Source organism: Rhinichthys klamathensis, unplaced genomic scaffold (genome assembly GCF_029890125.1).
Source record: "Rhinichthys klamathensis goyatoka isolate OS25496 unplaced genomic scaffold, OSU_Roscu_1.1 h1tg000067l_1, whole genome shotgun sequence".
Taxonomy (NCBI): domain Eukaryota; kingdom Metazoa; phylum Chordata; class Actinopteri; order Cypriniformes; family Leuciscidae; genus Rhinichthys; species Rhinichthys klamathensis.
Window position 1 is genome coordinate 25,128 of NW_026606610.1, and position 19,784 is coordinate 44,911.

General features: G+C 38.8%; 1 protein-coding gene across 1 annotated transcript; it reads left to right on the forward strand.

Annotated features, from left to right (window-relative positions):
* The first annotated feature begins 606 nt into the window (after window positions 1-606).
* pag1 (phosphoprotein membrane anchor with glycosphingolipid microdomains 1) lies at window positions 607-14,989 on the forward strand. Its single transcript, XM_056250050.1, has 6 exons — window positions 607-828; window positions 2,610-2,658; window positions 5,813-5,909; window positions 8,659-9,188; window positions 14,152-14,208; window positions 14,355-14,989. Exons 1-6 carry the CDS (start codon window positions 662-664, stop codon window positions 14,667-14,669), a joined length of 1,215 nt encoding a protein of 404 aa, XP_056106025.1. The 5' UTR covers window positions 607-661; the 3' UTR covers window positions 14,670-14,989.
* The last annotated feature ends 4,795 nt before the right edge of the window (window positions 14,990-19,784 follow it).

The following is a 19,784-nucleotide window of genomic DNA, read 5'->3' on the forward strand; positions in this document are numbered from 1 at the left end:
AGCTGAGCTGTCCATCTCCTCTCACACAAAAGATCAGAAGCGCTGCCCGGGCCTCAGTCTCCGCTGGGATGCCAGCCATTTGATTGTTATCTGTCTATTCAGCTTGTGGAGGTGGGGCCCACCATCACACATCATCCTGGACCAGGGCTCTGTTTAATCTGGCTTTGCTTTTTGGACTGCTGTCAATTAAAACTAGCCTACATGTTTAGGTTACTGAGTGAAAAGTCCAAGAGCCGTTTGTTCTGAAGGAGCCGAGTTCACTGCAGTACGTACCGCATGACAGGATTGTGCATCTGCACTAGTCTGCCCCCTTGTGGATGTTGATTCGCAAAGCTCTTGTAGACAAAGAATTCTACCTCAGTGAGGGATGATGGCAAGTTTCTTCCATGACGTCATTTGAATCTGAGATTATCTATCAAGTTATTTCACTTACATATATCAACAATCGGACTCAGGATCTGGAGCAAAAATGTTTCTGATTTATAATAAGGTTTCAGATTTTCTGGCCTGGTGATTCTATCAAGTGCAAAGGTCTTTTGGTAAACCTTGAAACTGTTTTTTATTCTTCTCTCCTCCCCCATTCTTTCATCTATTTTTTGTGTCCAGCCTCTGCAGTGAGGTGCATTTGGTCGATGAAGGCGACTCATCATTGTGATGTATAATGGCTCCTGCTCTGAGTGCTATGTTGGGGTCACGGGCCGTGGGGTCAGAGGTCGCGGGGGCGGCGTGGCTGGCTAAAGGGGAGCTGGCACTTGTAGGCACACTCACGGGACTCACGGCTTTCCTGCTGCTCTCTGTCCTCCTGCTGCTGTGTGCGAGCTGCCAGGGGTGAGTAACATTCTTTGAAACGTCTCAAAAAATTTTATTGTATAAACATGTTTTTTTCATGAATATTGTATTGTTGTTCCGAACCTATAGACCATTTGGGAGCTAATGTCACAGTTACGTCCAGAGCCGTCGCTAGCAGGTAGAAAGGTGGTGACGATTCTAGGGGCCCCCAGCTTTAAGGGGCCCCACACAACCTACACAGGGGCCCCGGATACCCCAGCTACGGCCCTGGTTACGTCACTGCAGTTGCGCGCACATTGCGGTGGCATAAAAACTGTGGTAAAAAGTGGAGGAAAACGGGGAGATCCACGGAATAAGAGAATAAATGACCTGTTGTGCCTTAGGTTGTCAGAATCGGAATTCAAAAAAGATGGTCTTCATTTTCACAGAATACCGTTGTCGAAGACGCCCTTGGAAGCTTAACGCAGACGTTTATGGTTGCAAGCCATTAAATGAATAGACTGGACTGATGAAATCTGCAATGATTACCCTACTATAGCATGAATTTGATGTAAACAATAGATCTACATAATATTCAAATGTGCAGTTAATAGGGAGCATAATCTATTACAGTTAAATAATATTTAAACCTATAACATTTTAAATAGATACAATTTAAACCTAAAACATTTTTATCTCATAATTCTCAATTCGGACTTAATAATTGTGAGTTTATATCACAATTCTGAAAAAAAAAAATCAGAATTGCAGGACATAAACTCAATATTCTGAGAGGTAAAAAGGCAGAATATCGAGTTTAAATTTATCAATTCAGATTTTTCTTGAAATAACCTTTATTTATTCTTTTATTCAATGGCTTCCATGTTTTCAGTTGCTAACATGAGTCATGCGCTCATCTCCATTGAACACATTTGAACTAATCTGACCATAAATTCATTCTGCAGGATTCCACTGATTCTGTTCCGAAAATCAGCATGAAAAAATGTTAACAAAAAGTTAATTTGGACCTGCAAATGAGTTGTGCAAAAATATGCAAATGAACTCTTATTTTACACAATATTTACTGAAAATTCACTAAATCATTTGAAAACAAAAGGTGCACTCTGAATACAAACTGTTACTATTAAAAAGGTAATAAAATTAGTAATAATTAAAAAATATAAAATTGTATATATACTGTATATATATATATATATATATATATATATATATGTATATATATATATATATATATATATATATATATATATATATATATATATATATATATATATATATATATGTGTATATATGTGTGTGTGTGTGTTATAATTATTATAATATATACATTATAAAATATTAATAAAAATATTTTTGGATGTTTGGATTTTAAGTATTATCTCAAAAAAGTAAAATAAAATAGTGAATTAAATATTGGTCTGTCACTAATATTTATTAGCCTTATATGTCATGGATTTACATTAAATCCATGCATTTCTTGACAAGATCAGTCTAAACGATAATAATATTTATTATTAATAAATATTTTAATATAATAGTAAGATGTAAAATGTATCAATATTTTCCTATTAAATATTTGTTCTATTTTATTTGAACATATAACCAGTCCAGCAGTAAACTCCCAGTGATGGTTTCCCTTGCAACAGATGAAGCTTAATCCTTGATTCGGTACTATATTAAATGTGATTTTAAATGCTTTGTTGTCTAGAACAAGGCTTAGTTTGCATCTTGGAATACGACGTTGAATGATTCAGAGTACACGGCCAAATCTACAGACTTAATCAACGTTTCTCAGTAATGCTCTCCCTCTGACTCCACAGGCAGAAAAAAGGGGGGCCGCCAGGAGACCATGAAAACCTGATGAATGGGGTAAGCATGTGCTGCCATGATGCTTTTCATCTAAGAGATTTTAGCCTGTGCTGCCTCACTGCGGCTCAAACAGAGCCATACAATGTCCCTGTTTTTAATTTCAAAAGGAGTTTTCAATTACACAGAGTCCCGAGATTACGTGAACCGTCTTTAGAGTGTTTAAGTCGTGAGAATGTGTGACCGCTGTGCTTGAGGGCCTGGTAAAGTCGGGAGAACGGAGAGGAGAATGGACGGTCATTGTGAGGCCCGGGTTTGGTGGGAGGAAAGCATGAAGCAGACAGATTAACATTTTTGTTTGACCGCAGGGAGATGAGAAACTTCATGCATGAGTCGCCTTTATCTCTGGCTCTGCTGCGTCTGACTGGGTGTCTTGTGTGAAATTATCATCTGAGGAAAGAGTTCAAGAGTTCAGGAGATGTTTAGCAATCAGGAGATTAGCGTGACCTACTGAGGGCATAATTGACTGCTAAAACACACACACACACACACACATGCATTTACACATAAACAGCTGTATAGGCAGGGTCTGTGGGATTGTGTTATGCTTGAATTGTTCATTGTAACTGTTATTAAATGAGAGGGGCAAGCATGTGTTCATGGCTTGTTGACTGACGTGAAGGCTTCTGAAGCACATACATTCAATGGCCACTTCACAGCCAGATGTTGATTTTATGTTTAGTATAATATTCATCAGGTTGTGTTTACCTCAACTTTATCATTAATTGCTACATGTGCATGCTGTGCACTGGAATAACAGAACCAGCTGTAAAAATGTATAAACTCTTTGCCTTTATGCAAATGATTAATGACAGCCTTTGGTTATGCGCACAGTAAAACAGAAACTACTGTACTGAGTAAAAAACTACTGTTTTTTACTCATTTTGGATTTCACAAGTGCAATTGGATGATTTGAAAATTATGTTCTGAACCCTGCTGTTATGTGCATATTTCATCAATGTTTTTGTGTGGGATCAAAAAGCCCCCAGACATCACCGATTGGGTAAAAATGTGTACAGGCTCTGTAAAACTCTGTAACAAGATGTGCATGTTTATGAATTCTTCTAATAAATGCAATTAGCATATTTTTCAGAGATGCCGAAGTTGCTTTGGGGTCTATTTGACCCAAGACATTACAGAAGGAATAACAACACGTTTTACTACTTAGTCAGTTTAATTGTTGTTGACTCTGACAAGAACTTGAACAAATCATTTGGGCACTGGGTTGTAGTTGTGAAAAAGAGGTGGGCGAACTATAAAACTCAATGGGCATCCTGCCACGCATTGGAAAAGAGATAAACCACCACTTGCTGCAACCAAAGCATGTTGTCTTTTAGATACTTTATATGTCAAATAGCTGAGTGCAAACAATTTTACTGCCTCAAACAGAAATTGCAAAAGAAATTACATTTTTGTTTTGATCAAGACAGTTAAATAAAGTTTAAGTTTTACAAATGTTCCAAGGATTAGAAATGGTAAATATTAACTGCCATTTGAAAGTTTGGGGTCAGTTTTTTTTAAAGATGAATTATTACTTTTATTTAGCAAGGGTACATTTAATTGATCAAAAGTGACGGTAAAAACTTTTACATCGTTAAAATTCAGCTTTTCCATCACAGGAATAAATTACACACTCAAAAAAAGATTTATGCATTTCAATTAACAGTAAAATTCCATCAAATTGAATTGAATTGAACAATCCTTACATATTATTCATATTAAGAATTTTAAATGAGTAACATTTTGTATAAATCTTAATGGAACAAGGGAATGGACCATTTCATTTATGTGATTCGTATTCATAAAATTGAAAAAATAATAATAATATATATATATATATATGAATATATGTTTAAATTTAAGTTTAAGATTCACACAAAATGTTTTATTAAGCTCTAGTTTTTTACTCAATTTTTAATTAATAATATGAATCATATGTAAGGATTGGTGGAATTTGACTATTAATTGAAATTCGTAAATCTTGAAAAAAGATTTTTTTAAATATATTCAAATATAAAAGGTTATTTTAAATTGTAATAATATTTCACAGTATTACTGTTTTTACTGTTTTTTTTTATCAGTTACATGCATCCCTGGTGAGCAAAAGAGACAGCTCTAAAGAACAAAAAAAAATCTTACCGACCCTTAACCTTTAATCAGACAAATGCCATTGAATTAATTGTAATTCATTTATTTTAAGTTAAATGTGAGCAGTTCAGTTTAATCAACTGTAAAAACTACATTTTTAATAAACATTCCACCTAGTTCACATATAGTTGAAATGATATTTTACGCTCAAGAGGAGCTACGGGTGGTCAAATATGGGTGTCGTCAAAAAATAACTCTTTTTTTTTTTTTTTTTATAAAAAAAGTGAACTGCTTTGGCATCAACAAATGGGGTTGTGACCTCAAGGTTGAGATCCTTTGTATAATATAAAGTGAGTATTAACGTTTATGAAATGCTTAAGCAATTGCCTGACATTATCTCTCTGTTAACACTGTAAACCTCTTTAGTTTTGATGGATATCCGAAGGCTAACCTTTGCATGATATTGTACATCTTGCCTGTCGATATATTGAGGAAGGCTTCATTTAAATGGCGGTGTCTGTCACAGCCTGACAGGTTAAATGGGGTCTTTGTCTTGCTGTGACAATCTGAGTGGCTCTCAGCTTTAACCTTCTGTATCTTCTGAAGGACTTCATTGCCCTGGCAACAGGCATTTTCAATGGGCTGCCACTAGGTGGTCCCACAGTGCTACTGCATGGTGTTTTTGCTATTGGTTAAAAGATGAAAACAAAGAGCTCAATCCAAGTGTCTTTGTCTCTAGTCTCTTTATAGCAGGGGTTTTCAAATTTTTTTTGGTCCATGACCCAATTTTACTATTTAAATCCTTGCACCCCTACCAGTTTCACAGAGTTAAGCTATGTACGTTAGCGTATCATACGCAACGAATTATGTTACACGGATATAACACATTTTACATTCAGGCAACAGCTTTAGAATTGATTCTGTGACTATAACAAATAATTCAAATCTGAACCCATGTGCATCTGTGACAACCCTGATTTTGCATGCTGTCTGAATAGTGATTGCATCAATGAATACTGTTTAGTTCACAAATAGTGCATAGTAACTTTTCTATCCCGTTTCTCTGCAGGTGTCAGAAAAGGAAACATGTAGTCAGTCAATAGAAAGTCATGGAACTGACTTGGCAGTCAGCAGCTCCCATAATGGGCCTCTTACAAGTGGTACAGGTAACAGTTCTCAATGATCGTCTCACGGTTCCTAGACATTTTACATTTCCAGAGTCAAATTTCCAGACCTCCTTCCAAACGATTCTTAGACCATATTTAACTTAAATGGTTCACACAGCATTATTTTCGGTATATAGAACAGCCATCTGTAAATATTTCTATTTTCTCAGTTTTTCATTGTTTTCTCAAAGTGATAACATGCACTTGCATGATGAGAAAAAACCTAAAAAGCTTTATAACCTGCATATATGTACCTCCGACACATGACTTTGATACTGTAAATGTGGTTTGATGTTGCACGATCACCAAACAGCAAAGTCTGATTTACAGTAGATGATTGTTTGCTTCAATCTTGGGACACGCACATGGGACACGCACATTCGTTTAGTGAAGTTCAAAAGATACTTGCTTATGGCAAATAATTCATTCACTCAGTCAGTCATATTCGACAATAAAACAATTACTAAACCTTTAACATGAAAACACTCTACTTGTAGGGTTGTGTATTGACAAATTTCACAATTTGATTTACACTCACCTAAAGGATTATTAGGAACACCATACTAATACTGTGTTTGACCCCCTTTCGCCTTCAGAACTGCCTTAATTCTACGTGGCATTGATTCAACAAGGTGCTGAAAGCATTCTTTAGAAATGTTGGCCCATATTGATAGGATAGCATCTTGCAGTTGATGGAGATTTGTGGGATGCACATCCAGGGCACGAAGCTCTCGTTCCACCACATCCCAAAGATGCTCTATTGGGTTGAGATCTGGTGACTGTGGGGGCCATTTTAGTACAGTGAACTCATTGTCATGTTCAAAAAACCAATTTGAAATGATTCGAGTTTTGTGACATGGTGCATTATCCTGCTGGAAGTAGCCATCCGAGGATGGGTACATGGTGGCCATAAAGGGATGGACATGGTCAGAAACAATGCTCAGGTAGGCCGTGGCATTTAAACGATGCCCAATTGGCACTAAGGGGCCTAAAGTGTGCCAAGAAAACATGCCCCACACCATTACACCACCACCACCAGCCTGCACAGTGGTAACAAGGCATGATGGATCCATGTTCTCATTCTGTTTACGCCAAATTCTGACTCTACCATCTGAATGTCTCAACAGAAATCGAGACTCATCAGACCAGGCAACATTTTTCCAGTCTTCAACTGTCCAATTTTGGTGAGCTCTTGCCAATTGTAGCCTCTTTTTCCTATTTGTAGTGGAGATGAGTGGTACCCGGTGGGGTCTTCTGCTGTTGTAGCCCATCCGCCTCAAGGTTGTACGTGTTGTGGCTTTACAAATGCTTTGCTGCATACCTCGGTTGTAACGAGTGGTTATTTCAGTCAAAGTTGCTCTTCTATCAGCTTGAATCAGTCGGCCCATTCTCCTCTGACCTCTAGCATCAACAAGGCATTTTCGCCCACAGGACTGCCGCATACTGGATGTTTTTTCCTTTTCACACCATTCTTTGTAAACCCTAGAAATGGTTGTGTGTGAAAATCCCAGTAACTTAGCAGATTGTGAAATACTCAGACCGGCCCGTCTGGCACCAACAACCATACCACGCTCAAAATTGCTTAAATCACCTTTCTTTACCATTCTGACATTCAGTTTGGAGTTCAGGAGATTGTCTTGACCAGGACCACACCACTAAATGCATTGAAGCAACTGCCATGTGATTGGTTGATTAGATAATTGCATTAATGAGAAATTGAACAGGTGTTCCTAATAATCCTTTAGGTGAGTGTAGATTCTCATGCATGTGATTCAATTCAACTCCAATTTCGATCAAGTTCCATTCGAAATAGATTTATTGCGCTATGTATCAGGTACAGTACATGGCAAATTTTCAAGGAAAAAAAAAAGGCAACTAATTCTGTATACTATACAGGGAACCCCAGTACATTACTATAATATTACTCGCCAAGACCAGCATTTTGACATTATTTTGTGTGTATTTGACTTTTTAAGCACAAAGAGCAGCGATAAAGAACTCAGTTTAGTACTGAGAGGCGGCTTTATGTGTATTTTGGGTGTGAGCATAAAATCTGAGGGAATGAGTTAAATTATGTGCAATACACGCAATCCCACGCCGAAATTCCAGCTCTGTAACAGCAACAATATTCATCCGGAGCAAATGAAGCGAGTAAGTGAAGGAAGGCGGGTTTGTGTGTAACTCGCCGTCGGAGAGATGAGAGAGAGAGAAAGAAAGAAAGAGCAGCTGGTATCCTGTATCTATTCTGTGGGAAACAGATACAGTGTTGGAAGCAGATTTATTACAGATATACAGATTTATTCAAACATACATTAAATATTAAAGAACATGTTAAGTAAAAACAATAAATATGCAATATAGTGCATATATTTAGCAAAATGCTCCTCTAGAGTTAATTTTTCTAACTGCCTATCAAGTTTATGGTCATTGAATGGCTTTTCTGAGGTAAATATAACATTACGTGGCATATTATTTACAACAGGGGTGCCCAATCCCATTCCAGGAGATCTACCTACATAAAAAAAAATCTTAATTAGCTGCTTTAGTTGTGTTTGATCAGGATTGAAGCTGAACTTTGCAGGAAAGTAGATCTCCAGGAACCGGATTGGGCACCCCTGGTTCACAAGCTGTTTTATCCGTACATTTCCAGACCTGGGAATTACTCAAATAAAATTCCATACTTTTCCAAACTGCGTAGGAATCCTGTGTAACAGATATTCACACTCTTTCCCCTTACCTTTTTCCTCAGTACTCACGGACACAATGGACACAAGTCCCCAGCCTTCAGAAGACATGCTGTCCAGCCAATCAGAGCTCAGATCCTCTAAGTATCACCAGGATCGTGAATTACCCAGCATTCCACCCACCGATAACCTCAAAGCAGCTGTGGTCGATGCTCAAGTTGCCTCAGGAGAGGACACATACGAGGTGGTGAAGGACTGCGCCTCCCGTGATGTCAGTGTCGAGGACTGTCTGTACGAGACGGTGAAAGAGCTCAAGGACATTGGCCTACCCAACGGTACACTAAGCCCAGAGGAACCGCCTGCGCCTCTTCTCAACGGCCACCCAAGCCCTGCTACACCAGACCACACCATGCTGCCCAATGGCGTCGAGTACGCCTCCGTCAACCTCAGCAAGAAGAGCCGCTACAGCACTGACCTGGAGGCCAGGCGCTCTGCCACCATTGTGGCGTACGCAGATCCTGAGGAAGAAAAACCTCCTCCCATACCAAATAAAGTGCTGGATGAGAATGACAACCAGCAGATTCCAAATGGACAGGTGGGGCTACCAAACTGTTTGTCTTATAAAAGTACCATTGTTGTCCTGTAGAGTTCATTTTAACAAAAAAGTACCGTTATTGAAACTCTGTACTACCAATACTTCAAGAATATTATTATAACATTTTTTACATTTTAGTATCAACCAAGCGGCAACCTTCCGGTCTCTCTCTTGAAGACTAACACGGAAGTGACTTAAGGCTCGTACACACCGGGACGCAATATTTTTTTTCACAGGATGGTAGGGGAAGACTCATGAATATTCATTAGGGAACTCATCCCCGATTGGTCTGATGACCTACCCCCTATGCCCGCCCCTAAACCTACCCGTCACTGGGGGTCTGATGACCCACCCCTAACCCCGCCCCTAAACCTACCAGTCACTGGGGTTAAGACCAATCAGGGATGAGTTCCCTAATGAATATTCATGAGTCTTCCCCTACCATCCTGTGAAAAAAAATATCGCCACCGGGACGAATATCGGCACGCGTTATTCGTCAGCGTTTTTCAACGCGTTTTTGTGTTCACACCCAAGCGATTTTCGCTGACGTTGAGCCGAGTGAACATGCAAATTCATTCCCTGACATTAGATGGCGCTTAATGTAAAACAGAAATAGTCCTATTTTGTAGTCGCTGTCGCGTTTGTCATATAGGTCTTTATGTTCCGACACCAACAAGACCAGCAGCTCTACATTCATCTTGCCTTGCATCTTCCTCGTCTTATTTCTTCCTGGCAGTGTAGACTATAACGTTAGATATCCATAATTAAGGCCATTGGCCAGCAGCACGGACGAGACATCTAGCCTTTATTATGGATATCCATGGTGTGTAACTTAGACGCTACTTGGCGCATCTTCTTCGCCGTTACGTTTGTGTGCTCGGCAAGACCGTTTTGTGTTTGAGCGCCCCCAAGTTGTGTTTTACTGTAACTTCAGAAGCTCCAGACACGTGAGCAAAAGCGGCAATCTCATTGGTCGGATAGTTTTTGACGCGGCGCGTCAAACCAAAAAAACGAACCCGAGGCGTTTTTAAAAAATGACGCTTTTACGCGTGGCGTTTTTCGCGTCGGTGTGCACACTCACATAGGCGCCCTTTGTTTAGTCACTAGGCGTTAAACGTCGGCGAATAACGCGCGCAAAATTCGTCCCGGTGTGAACAGGCCTTTAAACAGCAATTCATCGACTGGCCGCTAGAGACAGGCTCCAAAAGAGAGCCAATCCCATAGAACCCCATGTCAATATGCCCAACACTACAGCAGAAAGAATGTTTACAGCCTGGTAGAAAAAGTGGTTTTGGTCTATATAGCTAATTTTGCCCTTCATGACAGCTGTTGAGGGGGTGAATTTTTTTATAACTCATCCGTTTAAATTAGATTAAGCCTTAAAGTTCTGCATAATTAAGGGCGTGGCCACTTGAGTGACAGGTGGATTGCCGCTGCTGTAGCTACTAGTCGGTTGCCTGATGTCTGTTAGCCGTCACGTCAAGTCAGCTAATCTTTGCCCATTTTCGGTTATCAAGGAGTGACGAGCGATGACGTGTTGCCAAGATGGCGACGGCCAGCTCCGTCCACTTTGGGCTTTAAACAATAAGGGTTGACGCTAAGAACAAATGGCCTTCCAGGAGCATGATTGGACACTCCTGGCGTAGCATGTAAAACTCATGTTAAATGAATGTGGAAATCATTCAGTACCATGATACATTTTACAGTACCATAGTATCATGGGATTACCATGGTAACCACCACAGTACTGTTAAAAGTTTCACTAAGGTCTTAAATACTGAGCATCAGTTGCTCTCCTGCAATAATCACTTCCTTTAGCAGGAGCTTTTCTTTCTCACTCAGGAATGATGCGACCCTTCACACGTATAACAAAGTATAACATGAGAACAAAGAAGAATATTCTCAGAAACAGACCAAAAAGGACTGCACTAACATCCTCTAGTGCAAGCTAAACTTAAGAGACCACAAGGGAACAATAGAGAACAGTGTGTTTCCAGTTTAATTACAATCTTTTAGGATATGTGCTCTGGTTGACGGTGATATGCGTACATGCGCCTGTAGCATACAAATGAAGCCATCTGTAGAGGCGAGCAGAGAGGCTGCTGTTGTGCCCGCAGTCAATGTCTGCACACGGCGTAAGCATCCACTACAGCCACACGCTACTGTCGCCAGTCGAGGACGCTCCGCACCTCTTTTGTTTATCACTCCCGCATGCCCTCTCGCTCTGTCAGTCTCTCTCTTTTGCTCTTTCTCTCTCCTTTTGTTGTTCTCATTTCATGTTTTTTTTTTTTTGCCCTGTATTTCTGCTTCCTTTGTACTTGTACAATATCAATTGTATGTCTTTTCCAACAAAAATGGTGCTAGTTGGTGGTTCTCATGAGCTAATGGTGCTCATGCTCGGCCAGAGATCTGGAAAACTCCAACCCAAACTGACCCACGCTTCCACTGACTTGAGCTGAGCTACATTATGACTTCTTTGTTTACAGTATGTATGCATTATGAGTCTTTGTTTACAATATTTGAGGACATACTTTAACATCAAAAATGCTTCGATCAGAATTTATAATGAATAAAACTCCAATCAAGCAATGAGTACTCACATTTGATATTTGTAAACAAAATCATTTTAGTCAGTATGTCGGATTGAGAAATAAAGTGTCAGATGCGACGTGACTTATATAGGAACGGGATGTTCACCAACTGAACCAATGCTAACAGTGAGCAATCAAGTTTTGCTTTGCATCAGACTTGCCAAAAGTGAGTTGTTCCTGATTCGAAACCAGCAGATTGTAGGGGACGGGGCCAGTGCACAGCCAATTTTTCCCAACCTTTCTGCACCAGAAATGTGTGTAATGGTTCCAGATTGGCCACTGGATCTGGCACTGGCACTCTGGCAGTGGAAAAAGGCTTTAGTGAATCTGTAGATGTCAGATGTTGAGTCACTTACCTGAAACTTTTGTGGTAAAGTGTCCTCTCCAGTACTCCAGTATAAGTGGTTTACTCTATTACCCTCTTGATCATTTCTAGAAACTGTTTGTACCCTTCTCCTACTACACTGTGGGTTTAAACTTGACACCTGTCATTCCATATCCTATTCGCCGTGGCTTGATGTAGACATGTAATGGGGCAGCAGTGATTCGTCTTATCGGTCACATGTTTGTGCTAACATATGCGTATAGGGATCAGAGCGTTCCAGCTGTCCACTGCCTGACAGCTCACCCTCATGATGAATGAGACGGCAGAGCATGTGTTTACAGGTACATCAGTCTGTGTTTGAAAAGAAAATCAGTCAGTAAAAGCTGGGATGCCCAAACTGACAAGTGCATGCTGTAACACATGTATGCACATCGGACACGTTGCCTCATTAGTTTACGGTGTGGACTGTATGCTTGGTTATTTGAGCGAAGCATGCAAGCTTGGCTTGAGCGGAGCGCCATGTGTGTCATTATGCATTGGTGCCACTATCACTATGCTAGCGTGATGGACTGAGGGCAGCTGTCTTTGATAAACTGGGATTTCAGCACATCAACACTCAGAAGTCTCCTGCTGAAGGGAAGGACTTTTATTGTTAGTGCTGTTGCCTGCAAAGGATGTGTGGGCACATGCTGACATTTGCGTGAAAGAAAATAATGGACACCATTGAGTGCAGCGTTACATGCCGTTGCCTCATGCCAGGGCTGTACTGTCAGCATCCTGTCACACTCAGGGTATATCTTCCAATGTGAACTTCACATGGTGTTCGGCCTTTGGGGTATTCAAGGGAACTTATGTGTTCAGTCTCAAGGGCACTACAAACAGAGATCAATAGGGAAGTTACCCACAAGTCATTGCATATCACCTCAGTACTATACAAAATGTGGCTAAGGTTTGATCCACCTCAGGTATCTATGCAGGTGTTTGTGGATATAGTCTCTTTCAAGCTGCGGATATAGTCTCTTTCAAGGAAAGAGACTATATCCGCAGCTATTTCGGTCAAGCAAGTCTAACTGCAATCTGCCTGAATAGGGAAGTACTGAAACTGCTTGCTAAACTTCAAATCAGTAACAAAATCTGACATGAACTGTCCCGTAAATGTTTTCTTAAAAGCGAATATTTTAAGTTTGGTCCAGCAAATGTGCATGTGCAGTCCTAAGCATGACTAAATATACTTTGTAGATCAATTTAAATATTTAACAATATGAATTTTATGTAAATACATCTTAATTTGATATCCATTCATGTGTGATGACGTTGCAGTGTTTTTAAACGCTGATGATAATTATTCATTTCTTATATGGGCAAATCAATGGAAGAGGCACTTTAATTAATATAGAGGGCTGGACAGAGACAAGGGCATGAGTGAATTAGCAGATAAGCTTTATTGTAAGAGACATTTGTTAGTTGTGATGAGGTCAAGGGGGTCTTTGCATACTTGGATGGGCTATTAAATTAATTGCTTTGCTAATTAAACCAATATCAAAGCACATCTGGCCAGCTCCTGATGCTCATTTTGTATGATCATAATCAAAGCAAAACATACTTCAGGTTCATTGGGTGAGGTGGCTTCATCAAAACAGGCTTGAAATGTCGGTGCTAAAATTGCTTAGGATTAATCTTGGAGGGGTTATAGCAAAATTTTCCCACTTGACTGTTGTCTCTCTGTCAGTGAGGTGACTGAGACAGGGATTGATATTATTCTCCAACAGCTAAGGGTGTCCGTTATTGACCTGCTGTAGGATTTACTGTGTTCATTAATGACTCGGTTATTGATTCCTTTTGTAAATATACAACCGCTCTTGCTTGGAGAGGAACTGTACATTTGATTTCAATCAGTAACTTTTAAGTAATGAATGAGTGGCTTCGCTTTTGCATCAATCAGTCCTTGACACTAGCATGTGTCAGTAGAAGTGAGCTATTTCCTGTGCATTTAAATTGATTAAATATGTTTTTAACTAATGGTCTCGTTTCAATCATTGTCCTACAGTTACACTCCCCGGTGATGACTCCAGAGCTTGAGGACAATGTGTCTCCGGACAGTAAGGTAAGGTCTATCAACATCTCAAAGCCTTGTAAAGACCAACTTGAAGTCTTTGTAGGTTTTACCAACAATTAATAATATTAGCATTTTAAAATGGCCCTGAACCAAGCCTGTGGAGTAAATATGTCTCATTCTGTGTTACATTTCAGTTATCAGACATGCACTCCAAGGTAGTGAAGAATACTGTAAAGGAAACAGAGAATGACTACAGCAGCATCGGAGAGATCAAGGGAATGGTGCCGGAGTCGACTTCCAGTGATCTTTATGCCACAGTTGGGGATGATTACCCAATAGCTCTTGGCTCCCAGCCTCCGGAGGTGCTCACAGAGAATGCAGACCCTGCGTACGATACCATCAAGATCTCCAAAGCGGCTGAAGAGGCTCATCAGGGCAATGGGATCGGGGAACCTGACTATGAGAGCGTGGGGGAACTGGGTCTGAACGGGGACATCTCCCGTCTCTGACCACCCATCTAGGGGACCGTGGACAATGAGAACTCACTTCTCTGAGGTTTAGAAGTGGAATTTGGGGTGGTATCATGAGAATAATGCACTTAACCTTTCCTGATTGAATGTTTTTCAGTGTAGCTTTTATGCACCCCATTTTTTTTTTTAACATTATTAATGAAAGGGTTCATTCAGACCTGTGACCCAGCATAGGAAATGAAACACTCTCGAGTCGCTCAGAAGAGGGTTTGTTATGCTTTTCATGTGAATAATTGGGTACCACAAACCCGAGATGCCCCTATAAAAGCTGTGTTCATTGGCATCATGACATGACATACATGTCTTGCCATGGCCAGTTTTGTCCCCACCACTTTCTGAAATAGCTTGCAATAGGGATGTATACAGAGGTGGCATCTCTAGTTGTTAAGCGAGAGTTTTCAGTGCATTTGTGTGTTGTTATAATAATGTCCCTGAAAGCAAGGATAGCAATGTTCTCTCCAGCACACACGCCTGCTCAGATATAAGTATATGTGCTCTAATCTATCATTTTTCCATGGCTCGTTCCTGTTCTGGTGAAATCACAAAACAAACTGCGAACAATTTTTTTCCCACTCCTGATATCCACTGATGTAAAGCTGTAATTATGGTTAGAGTTCCATTAGGGCGGATTAGAACCCCAAACCCCTCATATAGAAAGAAATCGTTTTTGCTAGACCAAAGATTCAGAATTCATATGTAGGAATATACAGCGAGAATGACTGCTGCATCAAGAACTTAGCAACAATGTGTGACAAATGTATTAGTTTAAATGATTTTAAGACACTTATAATGGTAATGACTTTTCAGATTTGACTCAAAAATATGCTACTACACACTTGATCAGTAAATTACAGACTACTTATTAGAACAGTAAAATATCATATAATTTGCATATCCTAATTAATATTCAGAAGCTAAGCTTTCACTATTTTGTGACATAACAGCACATCTGTGTAACCCCCTTCCCACATGTCCCCAACACTTTTCAAAGCAATGTCACACCAGTGGCTGTTGTCTTATGAGAAATATTTTATTCATTGTGTACTAGTAGTTTCCATGCTTTTGCACAGCGCACCTGCTGTATGTAAGCTGCACTCTGCCTGCCCGATATCACGTGATACTAGTTGAACAACCGACGGGGTTGTGTCCTTATATAACCCCAAAAAGAGAACCAATCAGATACATTCAACAGCAGAACTCTCAGCTCAGTCCATTAAGGAAGTATACTCATTTTAATCATTCAGAACGGCTGGAGCGTTTCGTTTTTACAAGTAGTACGCAAGTGACGTTCACGTGACGCATATCAAAATATAAAAGAAGAACATTTAAATGTAGCCATCATTCTGAGCCGCTTAACATGTTTTATAATTAATGTGTCAACTGACAGGCTCAGGTGAGGAAGTGATCTTTAAGGTACGCAAAGTTAAGCACTCATTTATGAGTGTACTAAAAGGGTATTAATGAAAAGTTGACCATTATCTATTGCTGGTGTTCAGTTGTACACTAATTGCCATTTGTGATGTAATTGAGCTATGTTGCATCAATATGTATGTGTGATTATTTTTTTTATTGACGCAGCTGTATTGATTAAGTGTATCAGATACATTATATATTTCAGATATTGTTTGGTTTTTACATATAATAGGTACGCAACATTTCAAAAGGCTGAAAAGCACAGGGGGAAAGAGACATGGTACTGCCACACTGCAGCTTTGCCTGGCAGCTTAGTAAATGTACTTTATGATCAGGTATGCATTTAGCTGCTTTTACATTCATGTAGCAGTATAATCAAAAAGCATAGCGTGTCCAGACACCGCATGGGACAACTTCATGCCAAGAGACACTTGTAAATATTCAAATGACTATTTTGATCTGTTAAATTATATCAGTTTAAGTATGCTTCTGTAATAATTGGCAACAGCTCTCAAATGAGAGCACGAGGACATTTTTATAGTTTGTTTGTATTGAGGAACTAATGAAACTTTAAGAGTCAGTGGAATACATGCTGTTAGATGCATTTTTAATTCAAGAAAGTTTAAAGACTGTCAAGGTTTATCATTCAAAAGGCTAATAGCAGGAATACGTATTGCTTTGGAATTCTTATTTTAATGTGAGGTTTAAATAAGGACTGGATTGAGTCCCAATGTTGTCCGTGTTTGCTTGTAATGGTACATTGTGTTGGTACAGGTTCCATATTGAGAAGATCCTTGTTATAGTTAATATCATGGTGAAACTTTGTATGTTTTGTTTCTCCCTCTAACCAAATTCTGTGTATTTAGTTGTAAATAAGAATGAATTTTGCATTTGTTTATTTCATCATAATCTTTGTATAGTGGTATTTGCTTCTTAAACAATATAGTCATGCTGGACTAATATAATGTGTGTGCATGTGTTTGTTTATCCACATCAACTGATTTATTTAAACGTTAACATAATTTGTCCTTAATAGTGCTATATTTACATGCAATCTCAGTAAGACAAGGACATTTATATTGCCTTAGAGTGCAAAAACACAGTATAATCTGTTGATATTTAATAGGGATGTCCCGATACCACTTTTTCACTTCCGATACCGATACCGATGCCGCAGCTTTGGCTTTTGCCGATACCGATATTAATCCGATATTTTTATTTTATTCTTAAACTAATAAAAAATATAGCAATTTTCTCAATTAGCCACCTAAAATATACCTCCTATATAGTCCACAACAACAGTTGATTATGAAAGATTGCCACCCTTTATTCAAACACTACAAAAAAATAAAGAAATATATAAATGAAAGAAAATACAGGTACTTCAGTACTTAAAGCTAGCTAGCTACCAACAGGTTTAAAGTTAAAAGAATTTAAACAGCAGCATTCTACATTGTAAATACCAGTACAGTTTTTGTTTTTTAAATCAATTAGAATTTCTATAACTGTGTGTTAAACTGATTATCACTCTTGTGTGTGTTAAACACAATCTACTTAATACAGACAGCTTCATTATAAAGATAAACAACAAATCCCCAAAATATATGATCATAATCTATGACAAAAATGCTATTATAAACTAGATTAGTGGATAATACACATTGCTCTTTTTATTGTTGTAAAATACATTCATGAAAAACAAGATAACAAAAATGAAAAAGATAATTATTTTAGATATAGCTAAATCTGCTATAAAATTGAGACATGTTTTAAGTGTATTGCACAGCTATTTAATGAGGCAGCAACATTAATAATTATTAATGTTAATAAGCTTTAATTGCGTCAATGCATTATGATATGAAAGGCTCCAATACAGTGCGGCACAAAGCGCTTATGCGCATCCCGAGCGGAGAATGATGCGCTTGAAGCCACGTGGAGTTCCAGCACGCAGCGCGTCGAGTCCGCTTTGAAAAGTTCAAAGCACAACGGAGATACATATTGATCGACAGTGTATTATACAGTATCTATCTATGCAATCGTTTATTGAGCCTTTTCTTTTAACAGTTTTAAATTTCAGTTACTGTGCGCGTGAAGAACAATAGTGCTCTGACTCTAGTGTTGTGATCAAACTGACAGCGTCCGACACCCGGTAGAGAGTAACACGATTGAGTTACAGCAATAAAGTCCAGCAAGATAAAGTTGTTTTATGCGAAAACATAGACCTTTATCTTACAGATCAAGTATAATAGTATTAACATTGAATCATCTTGAAGATAGTTTCATCATTGACTGCAACCGAACGCGACGCGCTGTTTGAATGCTGAATGGAGAATGACTGACAGCCGCGAGAGGGAAAAATTTACGTGATCTTGAATTTAATTACTTAAATATTAATTTATATCTCACATAATAGCTTCAGAACACTTATAATAGAGTGCACGAAAACGTTATGGTACTTTAGAATGTTTTTGTGCATTTTGTGGGGCTTAACAATAACACATAATAGTATACCCACAATATCGGATTTGGATCGGCCTCGTCTGATCGATGTCAGATCGATACCCGATCCCGCAAAAATGGCAGTATCGGAGCGATACCGATCCTGAGTATCGGATCGGGACATCCCTAATATTTAATATGTCGATACATCCTACTAAATTCTCAAGTGTAGAAAAACAACCTGCAATAAGGCAGTTTTATTATCATGTCAATGCACTGGTATTAGGGGACTTTAAGAACATATTTCACTGCACAGCCTGCTATTGATTGACTCTGTGGTCAAAGCAACATTCATTTTCAATGCAAGTACTTATAAGGGAGCGGTGGCAAACAAGGGCACTGAATAGATTTTTTATTTTCACTTCATAAGGATAAATTGTTTTTTAAAAGATGAAATCTTTTCAGCCATTCCTTAAGGGGTTATACCTATAGACAGTTTGTTATATACGAATCATGAGAAATGATCAATGCTACCATCAATTCAGAACTCACACTGACAAGCACATACAATAACATGTACATGTTCGTGTTTAACGGGACACAAAGGTAAAAATGTCCAATTAAGGCATTATAATGCACAAAAGACGGTGGATTACTTCTGAAATGTAATCGGTACAAATTGCACAACATTTTTGAATAATGTAAGAATCTTTGAGATGGCATTGTATTACTTCTATTATTTTTACAACAAACAACAACGAGTAGCATATTCCTTAAACTACACCTTTATCAAGAACAGAAAGAGACTTACATATAGTTTCTTACCGCATGTTTTAAATTAAAATCTAAAAATCTTTATTACTGCTAGTTTAAATTTTTTATCATGTGCTGATAATGTAGTTTGAATGCTCTGTAAATCACGTTGAATAAAAATGGCAAGTGCATAAATGGCATAAAAGTGAAATGTAAACATTTGAATAAACTATAGCCTTTTGAACTGCAAATAAAAGGATTGAGGCATAGTGGTATTTTCCATGTGTCTGAAGGAAAGATATGTCATGTTCAGATGAGAACCGAGACAGGTCTCTGTTTATTGTAAGTATAGTGCTAGTATAGTAGGCCTACCTGTTTGGGATATGCAGTTAATTTCAGTGTAAACACCTCGATTCAAGTTTGTGAAGTTTGTGATAGGCCTAGTATTACACTGATATAGACATGTGCCGGTATTCGGTAATGCGATAA

What these genes read in the sequence shown, in the direction of transcription:
- pag1 (XM_056250050.1), top strand. Translation starts at nt 662, where the DNA reads ATGGCTCCTGCTCTGAGTGCTATGTTGGGGTCACGGGCCGTGGGGTCA. An exon ending in GCCTCTTACAAGTGGTACAG is followed by an intron (nt 5,910 to 8,658) that starts GTAACAGTTCTC and finishes CTTTTTCCTCAG; the next exon opens with TACTCACGGACACAATGGAC. An exon ending in AGCAGATTCCAAATGGACAG is followed by an intron (nt 9,189 to 14,151) that starts GTGGGGCTACCA and finishes ATTGTCCTACAG; the next exon opens with TTACACTCCCCGGTGATGAC.